Source organism: Pristiophorus japonicus, chromosome 10, assembly GCF_044704955.1.
Source record: "Pristiophorus japonicus isolate sPriJap1 chromosome 10, sPriJap1.hap1, whole genome shotgun sequence".
NCBI classification, from domain to species: Eukaryota; Metazoa; Chordata; class Chondrichthyes; family Pristiophoridae; genus Pristiophorus; species Pristiophorus japonicus.
The window spans coordinates 49,571,603-49,585,229 of record NC_091986.1 but is presented as its reverse complement, the minus strand read 5'-3'; the positions used below and the strand labels follow the sequence as shown (position 1 = coordinate 49,585,229).

General features: G+C 42.2%; 1 protein-coding gene across 4 annotated transcripts in view; it reads left to right on the top strand.

Moving 5' to 3' along the window:
• Window positions 1-13,627, top strand: part of ankrd10a (ankyrin repeat domain 10a) — an 80,068-nt gene that overhangs the window by 33,460 nt on the left and 32,981 nt on the right. For all 4 annotated transcript variants that reach the window (XM_070891807.1, XM_070891808.1, XM_070891809.1 and 1 more), the window contains exon 3: window positions 2,580-2,671. In XM_070891807.1, coding sequence (XP_070747908.1) covers window positions 2,580-2,671 — 92 coding nt within the window. The remainder of the gene's footprint in view (window positions 1-2,579; window positions 2,672-13,627) is intronic.

Here is a 13,627-nt window from a genome sequence, read left to right as displayed (position 1 = left end):
CAAGTCTTCAGCACAACAGCCGGGATGTTGTTGGGGCTCATAACCTTCCTGTCACATGGAGTGAATTGAATTGCCTGAAGACTGGCTTCTGTGATGGTGGGAACCTCAGGAGGAGGCCGATATGGATCATCCACTATGCACTTCTGGCTGAAGACGGTTGTAAACGTTTCGGCCTTGTCTTTTGCACTCACCTGCTGAGCTCTGCCATCATTGAGGATGGGGATATTCATGGAGAGCCTCCTCCCGTTAGTTGTTTTAATTGTCCACCACCATTCATGACTGGATGTGGCAGGACTGCAGAGCTTTAATCTGATCTATAGGTTGTGGGATTGCTTAGCCTTGTCTACAGCATACTGCTTCCGCTTTTTAGCATGCATGTAGTCCTGTGTGACAGCTTCCCCAGGTTGGCACATCATTTTTAGGTACGACTGGTGCTGCTCCAGGCATGCTCTTCTGCACTCCTCATTGAACCGGGGTTGATAATGGTAGAGTGAGGGATATGCGGGCAATGAGGTTACAGATTGTGGTGGAATTCAATTCTGATGCTGCTAATGGCCCATAGCGCCTCATGGATGCCCAGTTTTGAGCTGCTAGATCTGTTCTGAATTATCATGCTGGGCATGCCAAACAACATGATGGAGGGTGTCCTTAAGTGTGAAGACAGGATTTTGTCTCCACAATGACTGTGCAGTGGTCGCTGCTACCGATGTTGTCATGGACAGGTGCCTCTGCGACAGGTAGATTGGTGAAGACGAGTCAAGTAGGTTTTTCCCTCGTGTTGGTTCACCATCTGCTGCAGGCCCAGTCTGGCAGCTATGTCCTTCAGGACTCGGACAGCTCAGTCACTAGTAGTGCTACCGAGCCAGTCTTGATGATAGACATTGAAGTCCCCCATCCAGAGTACATTCTGTGCCCTTGCTACTCAGTGCTTTTTCCAAGTGGTGTTTGACATGGAGGAGTACTGATTCATCAGCTGAGGGTGGGCATTAGGTGGTGATCAGAAGGAGGTTTCCTTGCCCATGCTTGACTTGAAGCCATGAGACTTCATGGGGTCTGGAATCAATGTTGAGGACTCCCAAGGCCACTCCCTTCCAACTGTATACCACTGTGCCACCACCCCTGGTGGGTCTGTCCTGCCGGTGAGACAGGACATACCCAGGGATGATTATGGAGGAGGGACATTGGCTGAAAGGTATGATTGTGTGAGTATGACTATGTCAGGCAGTTACTTGACTAGACTCTGCCCCAGCTCTCCCAATTTTGGCACAAGTCCGCAGTTGGTGAGGACTTTGCAGGGTCGACTGGGCTGGGTGTGCCATTGTCGTGTCCGTAGCCAAGGTCGATGCCGGATGGTCTGTCCGATTTTATTCTTATTTTTTATAGCAGTTGTTTACAACTGAGTGGCTTGCTATGCCATTTCAGTGGGCAGTTAAGAGTCAACCACATTGCTGTGGGTCTGGAGTCACATATAAGCCGGATAAGGGAGGCAGATTTCCTTCCCTAAAGGACATGAGGGGAGATGAGGAGAATTATTTGCACTCCGAGCTGTCGGGATCTGAAATGCTCGACCTGAAACGGTGGTGGAAGTTGATTTCATCAATAATTTTAAAAGGGACAGGTGCTTGAGGGTTAGAAACTTGCAGGGTTACAGACAAAAAGCGGGCATGTGAGACTAAGCACGACTGCTCTTTTAAAGATCCGGCACAGGCACGATGGGCTGAATGGCCTCCTTCTGAGCTGTAAGTTTCTATAATGCCATGAACCTGGGAGACTTCTCCGGGGCAATATTTTGAGAAGAGTGGTGGTGCCTATTGGTGTGTGGTGATACTTTCCCACAGAAAATCTTGCCCATAACATCCATATGCGAAGAGTTAAATTAGATTCCAGATTCATTGTCCTATGGGACAAATTGAAGTAATGTGGTGAGGAGTTTGCCGTAGCCCTTTAAAAGGAAAGTTGTCAAGTTCCTGAGAGAAGAGGACATTGCTCCTGCTCAGTGGGGAGGGGTTGGGGGGGCAAGGTTCCAGTAAATTGTGATTGTGATGAGTTATAGGAAACTGTGGTGTCCTGGAGACTTGCTTGGCTGCTTTGGAGAATCGGAGAGGAATTTCCCAGTTTTCTCCGGATTTCGCTTGGGTTTTCTCCCAGGGGACAGTGTTGTGTGCGTGTGGATTTACGGTTGGCTGTGTGGGGCAAATTTCATTGGCCTGATGGTCTTCTGTCACCCATCTTTTTGTAGCAGAGCTAGATGCTCTAATTAACAATCTGCCTTCTGTTATTGCCTCTAATGTATAATGAGTTAAGAATTTAAATCTGAACTAAAACTAACTGAGATAGCACTAGCCATGAAAATTACCTTATCGTGATATCTCCATATTCATTCTACTTTTGGAACAAGGGATGGTCTCTAGTTAGTTCATAATTTGGATTAATGTACCTTTTTCACAAAGCCTGGTTTATTACTGAATAGGGAAGTGATATTTCATGTAGTGACATAGAACAGTCTTTGTACAGCAATATCGGGCTCTCTACAGCGATATCGGGCTCTGTATGGTGATATCTATCTCCTTTCATTCCAGGATGTTGTGGGTGAAACCCCTGTCCATAAAGCAGCACGATCAGGAAGTTTGGATTGCCTTAATGTCCTCGTGTCTCATGGGGCTAAAACAGAGTAAGTGAACATTTCAGCACCTCCTTAAATAATCAGCACAGTAAACACTCTAAGGGTGATGGGTATAAGTCACAGTTAAAGGAGCTGTATGCTTTAATTTTGAACCTAGGCTTTTTAAACTAAAATAATCCTCTGAAATACTTTACCTTTAGTATTTTTCAACCACCGTCCTTTTTTCAGTAACTTCACATGTCATCATTCCAGCAAATGTTGTCCTAAACTAAATACCATCTATCTATTCAGATTACAAGATGGCCCTGGTGAGAGATGAGGAACATTAATAGATTCTGTAAAAGACCTATTGTAAGCCTGACGTTTTGGGGGGTAATGTTCAGCATCGATTAACTAAAGTTTAAGGGCTGTATTTTCCCAATTCACGCTCCAGCCTGGAGCCTTGCCTGCTGAGAGCGTGCATCAGGAGATCATAGGCCAACTCCTCACGGTATCCTGATTATATTTCATAGTTGGGAAAATATTGAAGAGTGGGCCTGCAATTTCCCGAGGCACACTAGCAGTGGGTGTGTCTCTGTGCCAAGTATGTGCATTCGGGAAACCAGCCCTTTACTATTTTAATTATAGCATAAAGCTCCTTTAAAACCAAGAGTCCAACTGAATAAAGTAACATGTTTAGCTGTTAATTTGTTAAACCTCTATACAAATTAATGTTTAATAAAGAATATTGCACACCTTTATCTTCTGCGCTACCATTACTTATTTTTAAAACTCGATATGATTGTTCTTGTATGTCCGTGATTTTCTGATGCAACTAATTATCAAAATCTACATAATTAGGTTTTGGCCACTTCTCTTAATGGGCTGCAGGAATTTAATTTACTCCTTTGTAAAATTCGGGAGCTCACCTTCCCCCATTTTCTTTAAATTGAAACCTCCCTGAAAGGTGTGCCTCGGCGAGCTGGTCTCGGCATGCACTGTGGGGCATGTTCACTATTATCCAACTGGGAGGGGCAACTTTTGTATCTGTCCTTGGAATGTGGCAAACCCATTAAAAGCTAATGCAGTAACGCTGCAACAATGCAGGATTTATTCCATGCATTAATGCCTGTTCTTACCTAACCTCCTTACTTGTTTCCATTAATGTAGCCACTAATCTGGCTTTTCTTTCTTTTAATATCTCTTCTCCCTCAACCCCCTCCCCACTCAAAGAATCCACAATGAAGCAAGGTGTTTCTATTTTCAATGAACACTGTAGGGTAGAGTTAGCAGTTCCCCTGCTCCTACCCTGGAACTTCACTCATAGATCAGGAGTTTGGACTCAAGTTAGTGGACCCTGATTTTTAATTTTAACCGCAAAGGATAATTCCTGGGAGCGTTCCCCTGTAGCCCCTGGAATCTCTTCCTGTATGAAGTTCTGCGCAAGGAGCTCAAATTTATTAATTCTACCCTTTTATACGCACCCTTAATAATTTCACCGTACATGTAACCTCATCGAGCTGTGAGTTATCCCTCTGTTGTAGCCTTTGAAAATGTGAAACTTAAGACAGCCAGAAACACACTACGCTCTCTGTGCTCGAATGTGAAGGTTTCATCTCTGATGCATTCTTACTGGATTTTCACTAAAGTTAGTCAAAAGTTCCTTTAAAGCCAAGTCCCTATCAAGCGGAAGCGATGATTCTCACAAGCAGTGCCCAGTGACCTTAGTCAACAGCTCTTTTGGATTTTCGCCGAGTTCCCAAGTGAGTTGCTCAATTACTTAAATAAAACTTGCGCGGTGGAATTGATCACTCGCCCATTATTCAGTTCAAGATTTAACTCCCAAAGCAACACGCTAAATTTGTGCCAGTTTTTTTAATGTCCAGATGATTTAATTATTTAGAAACATTAGCAATTACAAAAAGCATAAACACAAAACTAGTGCAGAATTATTTTACAGCAATAAATAAGCGAAATCACATTCGTACTGGAGCTACTAACAGTGATAATTGCACAGCTATTCCATTTACATTTATTTTTCAATTGATTTCCACGACTAACAACATATTTCGCAGGGGTGTTTTTGAGCATGGTTTACGTTTTTTGAATTTTATTTGGCCCTCCTTCCTTTATGCGGGGTTTAAGATTCTGGAGCCCGGAGCTCTGGCATTAACTTGCCTTTTCTTTCCTCTCTTTCTCCCTCCCATTCCATCTTTTTGGGACTTTCCAAATTAATCTCTGAAGCCTGACATCCATCAATCAGTCACACTTTTTACATGTTTGGGTGTGTTCAGCATTGTCTTGCCTCGTCCAGCCATCCATTATTATTATGAGCACCTTCCCACCCATTCAGTCAACACAGGCTAGTACAAAGACCAACTTTACAGTTATTACTTTCCAATAAAACATTCCATTTCAACTGCAAAGCAAAAGGAATTTGCAGGTACTTTGCTTCACTGGCTGGCTGTGCACACACACATTTCAATGTAGTTCAAACATAACCATTTGCAGCAGAGCCTGGGATGAAAATATTGAATAGCTAAAAGTCCCAAGTTCTGTGGAAGGCACTTGCCCTCTTAGGAAAAGAGAGAACTAGTAGAGTCCAAGGGAGTTAAAAGTAAACCAATATATGGCATCCATAGTGCTCCCAGTAGTAGTCCCCTGGTTAACCTTAGTATTGTGGACACGGGGCACACGGTATAACTCAATTGCTCTCCTATGCCCGTTTGCCATTGTTATTATTGTGCTAGAACAGGTTTTCTTTCAAACCCTGGAAAGTATTTTGGTAGTACCCATTTCAACAGTTGCAGTTCAGACGAAGCTTGTGAGAAGTTGCAAATTGAACAAAATTAAGAAGTGAAAGGTAATTCTAAACAAAAGTAGTTTCAACTGGGCAGCGTGGACAAATGGCGTTCAACAAGGAATGGCTGTGGGACCTGTTCATTCATAATAGAAGCAGATGAAGACAGATTACTTGGGAACCAGGGTCTTTAGAACCAAAGATTAATGCAGGTTGGGCAGTTACGTGGAACATCCTAGTTGGTGCTTATTAATACAAGGTAATGCATGCTGCTACTAAAATATATTGAAAGTGAAGAGTGGAGCTGAAGTTGGTTTTGACTATTGAGCAAATATCATGATGTGGCAGTGATTGCCAAGACAAACAGAACAATGTCCTCTGCAGGGAGATCAGTATAATGTAGGGAAGTGATACTGATGCAGTGTAAAGTGTTGGTGAGGCCAACGTTGGAATATTAAGCTCCATTGTGGTGGGCATACTATTGGAAAGGCTACAAGTGAAACAGCGAAGATGGCACTGGATCGAGCTAGGGTGAAAGGCTCAGTGAGGACCATTTCTTAGGAACTAAACTAGGATGAGGGACAAGGACAATTTAAATGCTTTTATTCGCCCTTTTAAAAATAAATAAGATGTAGAAGGTGGATGCGGCAACACACTAAAGTGCAAACGAAGGTGTGAGAGCTTGATCCTGCAGCTTCAACAGAGCAAACTGCTAATCAAGTTAAGGAAATTTAGATTCTATTGCAAGCAAATTAGCATCCTGAGTCACCAAGAGTAGGATGCAGGTTTGGTACAAGAGCAGGAGTGAAAAGCAATATTCTGTTCCACGATAAAGCAGGCATTGCTTGTGGGCTGGCTGAATTTCTGTCCTCCCTGTTGCCCTGTACAGTTAGACCAAAGGGGGTCAGTGGAGGGAAGGGTGGAAGTTGCTGAGCGAACGCTGGAGAATGCAGCAACTGGTTTCGTTTAGTTTAACTTTTGTGTGACACTTCTTACCGAAATAGAATACAAGTGTTTGCTGCAAATTTGGGACTTGTTATTTGGAATTCTTCCCTGATTACATATTCTACTCACAGATATTGAAATTAAGTACATTTGAATGCCACTCCTCAGTCAAGCACAGTACCTGTCGCTTGCTCTTACTTCCAATCTCTATTGGTTTCATCATCTATTAGCCTTTGTTGACTATCAAGGAAGAGGAAACAAATTAATGATGGTAAGATTTTTGGATACTCTAATTATTGTTGGCAGTTTACTGCTTTTTCCAGTACACATGTCGTCAACCACTGATGTCATGGTTGCCTGCCCTGGTTCCCTAGATATAACATGGATCTAAAATCTCTCTTCTTGAAATTTGACGGAGGTAGGTGGATCAGGAGTGCTGGAGAAACTCTGACCTGTTTCCTCTATTCTATCTGTATTACGTTGTATTCAGTTGCAGGACGATGTGTGATCAATTTGGATGGTCAATGTCCTTTTTTCGTCGGGTTTCCAGCTGTGCTACCCAATTGGGTCAGTGCTGCTGCTGGGATTTGCTTTTTCATGGTCTTAGTTTTCAACAAAAAAATTGCAGGAAATGCTGGTGCGATGAAGGACATTATTTAATCAGGAAGAGGAATTTAATTCAAGGGGGGAAATGCCATTGAGGGTAATTAGGGAGCAGTGCATGGGGCAGGGGGGTTGGTCAGTGGTCAGGAAGGATCACAGAAAATACCATCTACAGGAATTGGAAGGAATGGGCAATATTCATCCAGGAGGGATTTTCCGACACCACCTACAGGATTTGGAGGGAATGGGCAATATTCATCCAGGAGGGATCTTGGCACATATCGCCTGCAGGAATTGGAGGGAATGGGCGATGTTCATCCAGGAGGGATCTTGGGACTTGCTGCCTACAGGATTTGGAGGGAATGGGCATTGTTCATCCAGGAGGGATCTTGGGACTTGCTGCCTACAGGATTTGGAGGGAATGGGCGTTGTTCATCCAGGAGGGATCTTGGCATATGCCACCTGCAGGAATTGGAGGGAATGGCATATGCCGCCTACAGGATTTGGAGGGAATGGGCGGTGTTCATCCAGGAGGGATCTTGGGACTTGCCGCCTACAGGATTTGGAAGGAATGGGCGGTGTTCATCCAGGAGGGATCTTGGGACTTGCTGCCTACAGGATTTGGAGGGAATGGGCATTGTTCATCCAGGAGAGATCTTGGGACTTGCTGCCTACAGGATTTGGAAGGAATGGGCGTTGTTCATCCAGGAGGGATCTTGGCATATGCCACCTGCAGGAATTGGAGGGAATGGGTGGTGTTCATCCAGGAGGGTTCATCGATGTTCAGGACTTGACTGGGCCTTTTGGAGCCAGGAGGAAGAATGCTGAAGGAGGTGGATGGCTTCTTCAGGATGGAGAGTGGTGAACCTGTGGAATTCTCTATCACAGAAAGTTGTTGAGGCCAATTCACTAAATATATTAAAAAAGGAGTTAGATGAAGTCCTTACTACTAGGGGAATCAAGGGGTATGGTGAGAAAGCAGGAATCGGGTACTGAAGTTGCATGTTCAGCCATGAACTCATTGAATGGCGGTGTAGGCTAGAAGGCCTACTCCTGCACCTATTTTCTATGTTTCTATGAAACAGTGAGACTCTATGGAGGAAAGGGATGAATGAATATTTGTTCAAGTTATTTGGATGCAGCCATGGGCAAGTTCAAATCTCAAGAGACTGGAACAAGGAGGAAAACCTGGGGCATCAACTGAAACCCTCCATCTGTGTACGTGCGATATGTTTTCTGAGGATAGCCTCAAGTCCCTACAATGCATCTGAATAGGATTCCTCCAGAGGTGCACGGATCTACAGAAATAGGTCGCCTTAGCCAGGACATTGGTTTTTGATGCAACTTGAAGTATTAAAAATCAATTGAGCTCTGCAGTCAAACAAATTTGGGTGGGTAGATGTACTAAAATAATCAAGCCGGGTAGCAGAAACAATTAAATAACCCTTCTGAATTTTTCTTGGGGTGATAGATTCCAAAATAGTCGTTCATCGTTGGATTAGGTGTATGACACCCACCACATAAAGTCAAGTAAATTCTAATCATAAAATACTTTTGAAATGGGAATATCGGATAGCTGAAAATGAAGGTGTCGAGTACAGTTTAAGTGAAGCTGTACATTGCATGACTGAATCAGAACACGGGGATATCAGAAACTGCCTCAACGGGAGAGGCGGCGGGTGGGGGGGGGGTGGTTACCGTAGATGGAGATTATTAATATTCTAATGATTTTTCACCCATTTCAGAGTTATCTAGAAATAAAATGTTTCCATCTTTTGCAGGTAAATACTTGGAATAGAGAAATGATCCATATGTCATGCACTTTAATTCTCTTTTCTTTTATAGCAGCATTGTAATTCTACAGCCCTCATTCTGTATGGAGCCCACGTTAGTCTATGCTGCTACAGAAATTAAAACACTCCATGAATGGATAGAAGTTTTCCATATATTTACGGCCAGTACAGGACTTGGAAATAGTATGAAATGGGTTAAACGGCATTATTAATTCAAGATGTATTCATGTTCTTGTTTCATTGTTAAGATTACTTTCACCAGCACCCCTTAGTTTGTTTTGTTTGCCATTGCCAAGTAACTGTAACAGTGCAGAGAATTGAGTCTTTAAGAGATTGAAAAATGTCAAAATGTTTTCCAGCTACGTAATTTGAATTTGACTTGATTTTGAAGTAATCCTAGCAAGGGGGATCATTCCCAATAGAAACGCTGAAACTGCCACAGGGGCTTCATGGAAACCTTACAGTTGTGGCAATGAGTGCGCAGTATCGCTTCCCCTCAGCACACAAGGCATACCGTTGAGGTATTTGTTGTGGAGATTGGTTTTAATGCTATGTAGGAACTGAGATATAGAACTTTTAGATGTGCATGCTTTGTTTACCCTAATTTAAAAGTACTTCAGATATGTAAACTAATATAGTTAAGTTGAGAACTTTTTATTTTAATGTAAGTTTTACACAATTTTGAGAAAAAAGTGGTTTACTTATTGAAATTAATTGCCGCATGATTGTAACCAGGAACAATTTAATTGTTGAAAGCGATATGAAACTTGCTGATTATTCAGATATAAAATGATAACTGCTTTACTTTTGGAGAAAACTGCAGTAACAGTGTTGACTTAACGTTGAATTTAATTTCATACTTTGGAAAGAAATTGAGATTTCCTCATCAGTTCCTTTAACACTTCTTTTCCTCTACTCATTCACCCTCTCCACCCTGCTCGAATCCTACATGCCACTGTAAGAAATTATGACCCCATTCATTTATCAATCATACCTGCAAATATTAAAATTTCATTTCAGTAACTTAAACTGCATAAGATTTGTAATTCACCATTTTTCTCAACTCCAGGTTCCACATTTCCACTGTGTCGTATATCTGTAAATATCGCAATTCCACCTCGATAAATGTTTGCTTTATAACATGGGCAGCAAATAACTTCTCAGCAAATTTTGGAAAGCCATTTGCTGGAAGTTCAATATGTTTAACAACAAATATCATTGTCTGTTTCTCACACTCCATTTTCAAAAGCAATCCAATTTGTCGTTGTCATGGTATCCAACTTGTCAGGCCAGTAACTTTATTGTCTGACCCAGTAAATCTGGTACCTGTACATAACTTCGTTCAGACTCTTCTTTCAAAAGTGGCCACAAGGTGAGCTGTTATTGTGTCTGAATGGTAACCCATGAATGCATTGCACACAGATAAGAAAGTGGTGACTGGGATAATTTGGTTCACCAGTTTGTTTTCTAAATGCTCCCATTTATAGGCTTACTCATTTCCCAGTAATGCAGCAAAAAATCACTTCCTGCTATCCTCACCCTTTCTGTTATTTGGTCTAAAAAAACTCGGAAGAGGGTTTGAAACTGCATCTGTGCCTTTATCCCTTTATCATGTAAATGTGTAATGCAAGAATCCATCAAGATCGAGATTACAAAGGAAAGCAGTTGCGGTAAATGATACACATAACCATTTTGGCGTAAAGTGTGGGCTGTATTTGGGGGTTCACAGAACATTAATAAACCACCCTGGCATCACATGCTTCATTTATGTCATCGAAACCCCCTTGGCTACAATCTTCCAATAGACACCAGCACAGCTATTCTGTGCGTATTTGTAGTTTGGATTTATTAAATGAAGGTAGTGTGGACACAATGTTGTCACTCGTATATCAGTACCTTACAGTGAGTGATATGGGTTTCTGTACTATGTTTACTTAGCTGTGGAAAAACTCCCAAATGATCATTTCTGCATTCTGTCCGCCAATCCTTTGGATGCGACATTGAGTCGTGGCCCTGTCTGCCTATTCAGGTGTTAAAGGCCCCAGGGCGCTATTCATAGATGAACAGGCAGTTCTACCAGTGACTTAACCAACATTCCTCCTTCAATCATCAATGCCGAGAACTGAATAACTAGCCATTTATCTGATTTGCTGTTTGTGGAATCTTGCTGTGCATGAATTGACTGCCGCATTTGGCTACAACATGAGTGACTACAAAAAGAAGTAATTCAGCCCATGTGAAGCATTTTGGAACATCTCAAGGACATTATATAAATACAAGTTTTTGTTTTTATTTTTTTCACCCATGTTTGTGTTGAGTCTGGGAAGAGACAGCAAGGTTTTCTCATGGATTTTGGTTTTCTAGTATTTAATTGGCTGAGGCAGAAGATTGGGTGGGGGCCCCATTCCTCTCGACCTCCACCATTTATACAACGCGTAAGGATCTTCCAGCATCAATCCTACCAGACACCAGGAGTCCTTGCCGAGATGCTGATATTCTGATTTTTTTGGCCCATGTTCTACTTTACGATGTGAGCACTACTCTTCATACCTTCTGCAATGGAATGTAGGAACAGGAGGAGACCATTGAGCCCCTCAAGCTTGCTCTGCCATTCAATTAGATCATGGTCGATCTGCACCTTAACTAATGGAAGAAGAATAGAAAAATCAATTGCGGCACAGATACAGCAATCCGAGAAAACTAGATTGCTATGAATATAACACAGGAACAGCAATAGGCCATTCAGCCCCTCGAGCTTGCTCCGCCATTCATTTAGATCATGGCTGATCTGTGACCTAACTTCATATACCCAACTTCGCCCCATATTGTTTAATATCTTTGGTTAATAAAAATCTATCAATCTCAGATTTAAAATTAACAATTGACCTAGCATCAATTGCCATTTGCAGAAGAGAATTCCAAATTTCTACCACCCTAACTTTGACAGGAGACCCAATGATACTTGTTTCGAATTGCACGGTGCCAGAATCCATCGGCGCCTTCTGAGATGTTCAAGTCAATGACTGATAATTCACCAAGAAGTGTGCAATGATACCACTAATGGGCTGGCCATGCAGAATGCTATATTGGTGATTGTGGTTTACACCAGAACTGTAAAGTGATGAATAACTTAAAAGGTTAACTGCAGCTTTCATTACTTTAGAAAGTACCAATGTAAGGGCAATTGTTCGAGAGTTCAGAAGGATCTCTCTGTGGGATAGGGTGAACTATAGTAAATGTGCATGGAGATGGAACAATGGACTGGGAGAGAGAGATTGTAAAGACAGCAGAGGGCAGTGATACATTTTCTGAGGATGCTTGGATACCCCTAGGACCAGGGGTTTTACTGGAGTATCAGATTCAACAGACCTGGTGATCATGGTAGCAGAAACACAATGGAGCATTGGTTCTAGTCCAAGATCATCACAGTTGAGTTGGAGGCAAAAATGGTGTGGAAAGGTCATGTGCAAGATTGTGGATAATTGGGCCAATGCCCATTCTTATGAAGCCAACATTATAATACTTGGTGATTGTTGTACACTGAAAAATGACTCCCTTCTCAGCTTCACTGAAGTGGATATTATATTCCTGCATTATTTCCAGCACCTGCATCATTCTTCATTTATTGAAGTATAACTTTTAACTAGGCACGAAAACTGAAGGCATTTCAAAGCTTACCTTATTATCTAACTGGCTGCCTCAAAAACCTTTGTTCCAAGTGTGTGTTCCACCATAGATTTACATTGTGAGCTGATTTTGTGGGAATTTTGAGCGAAACATTTATATATATATATTTAAATTGACTATTAGCTGAAATACAGGAGCTTGTGGTCACTTGTTTGGATTGGACACCAAACCTCATAAATTTGACACTAAAATCGAAAAATGCAACTGAAGTTACAAAAAAGTATTTTATAATGTAATGTACAAATCTTAAAATCAGCTTAAATTTAAATGTCATCCAAGTATTTCTGCTGCTATGATGTCCTTGTTGAGTATTACAAATAAATCTTGATCAAACTTAAATGAGTTTCTATTTCTTTCACTGGGTTGCTTTTGAAAATGGGAATATTTACTTCATTTTTGAAACCATGAACTGTGGTTCAAATATTTTTCAACCAAACTTAAGAATTATTCCTTCCTAAATGTACATGCTGCTGGTGTGGCACTACTGCCTTTTCATTGCCATTGCCCCCTTCCCACTGCCATTCATATCGTTTGCGCTATAAACTGGAACCATAATCATTCACATACCTTTAAACACTGAATTAATGCCTTTGTAAGTTAGACCATACCCCAAATGCTGTTTATGTCTTACCAATTAGCCGAGTGTCAACACTTCTCTGGTGCTCGATTAGTAAATCTGGCGAGCAAAATTGAGGGGTAGACAGTGGAGGGGAACATCAAGTGGAGTAGATTTTAAGTTCTAAGCAAAGATGGCCATGCCATGCCAGTATAATCGAGCGGCTGCAGGGCATTCTGGGGGAAGAGGGTGAACAGCCAGAGGTCGTGGTCCATATCGGGACCAATAACATAGGTAAAGAGGGATAGGTCCTGCAGGCAGATTTTAGGGAGCGAGGAGAGATTAAAAAGCAGGACCTCAAAGGTAGCAATCGCTGGATTACTCCCGGTGCCACGAGCTAGTGAGTACAGAAATAGGAGGCTAGAGCAGATGAATGCATGGCTGGAGAGGAGGGAGGGCTTTAGATTCCTGAGGCCTGGGGAAGGTGGGACCTGTACAAGCCGGACGGGTTGCACCTCAACGGAGCCAGGACCAATATCCTCACATGGGGGGGGCGGATGGTGATTGCTAGTGCTGTTGGAGAGGTTTAAACTAGCTTGGCAGGGGGATGGGAACCTGAGAATAGATGCAATAGGGAGTGG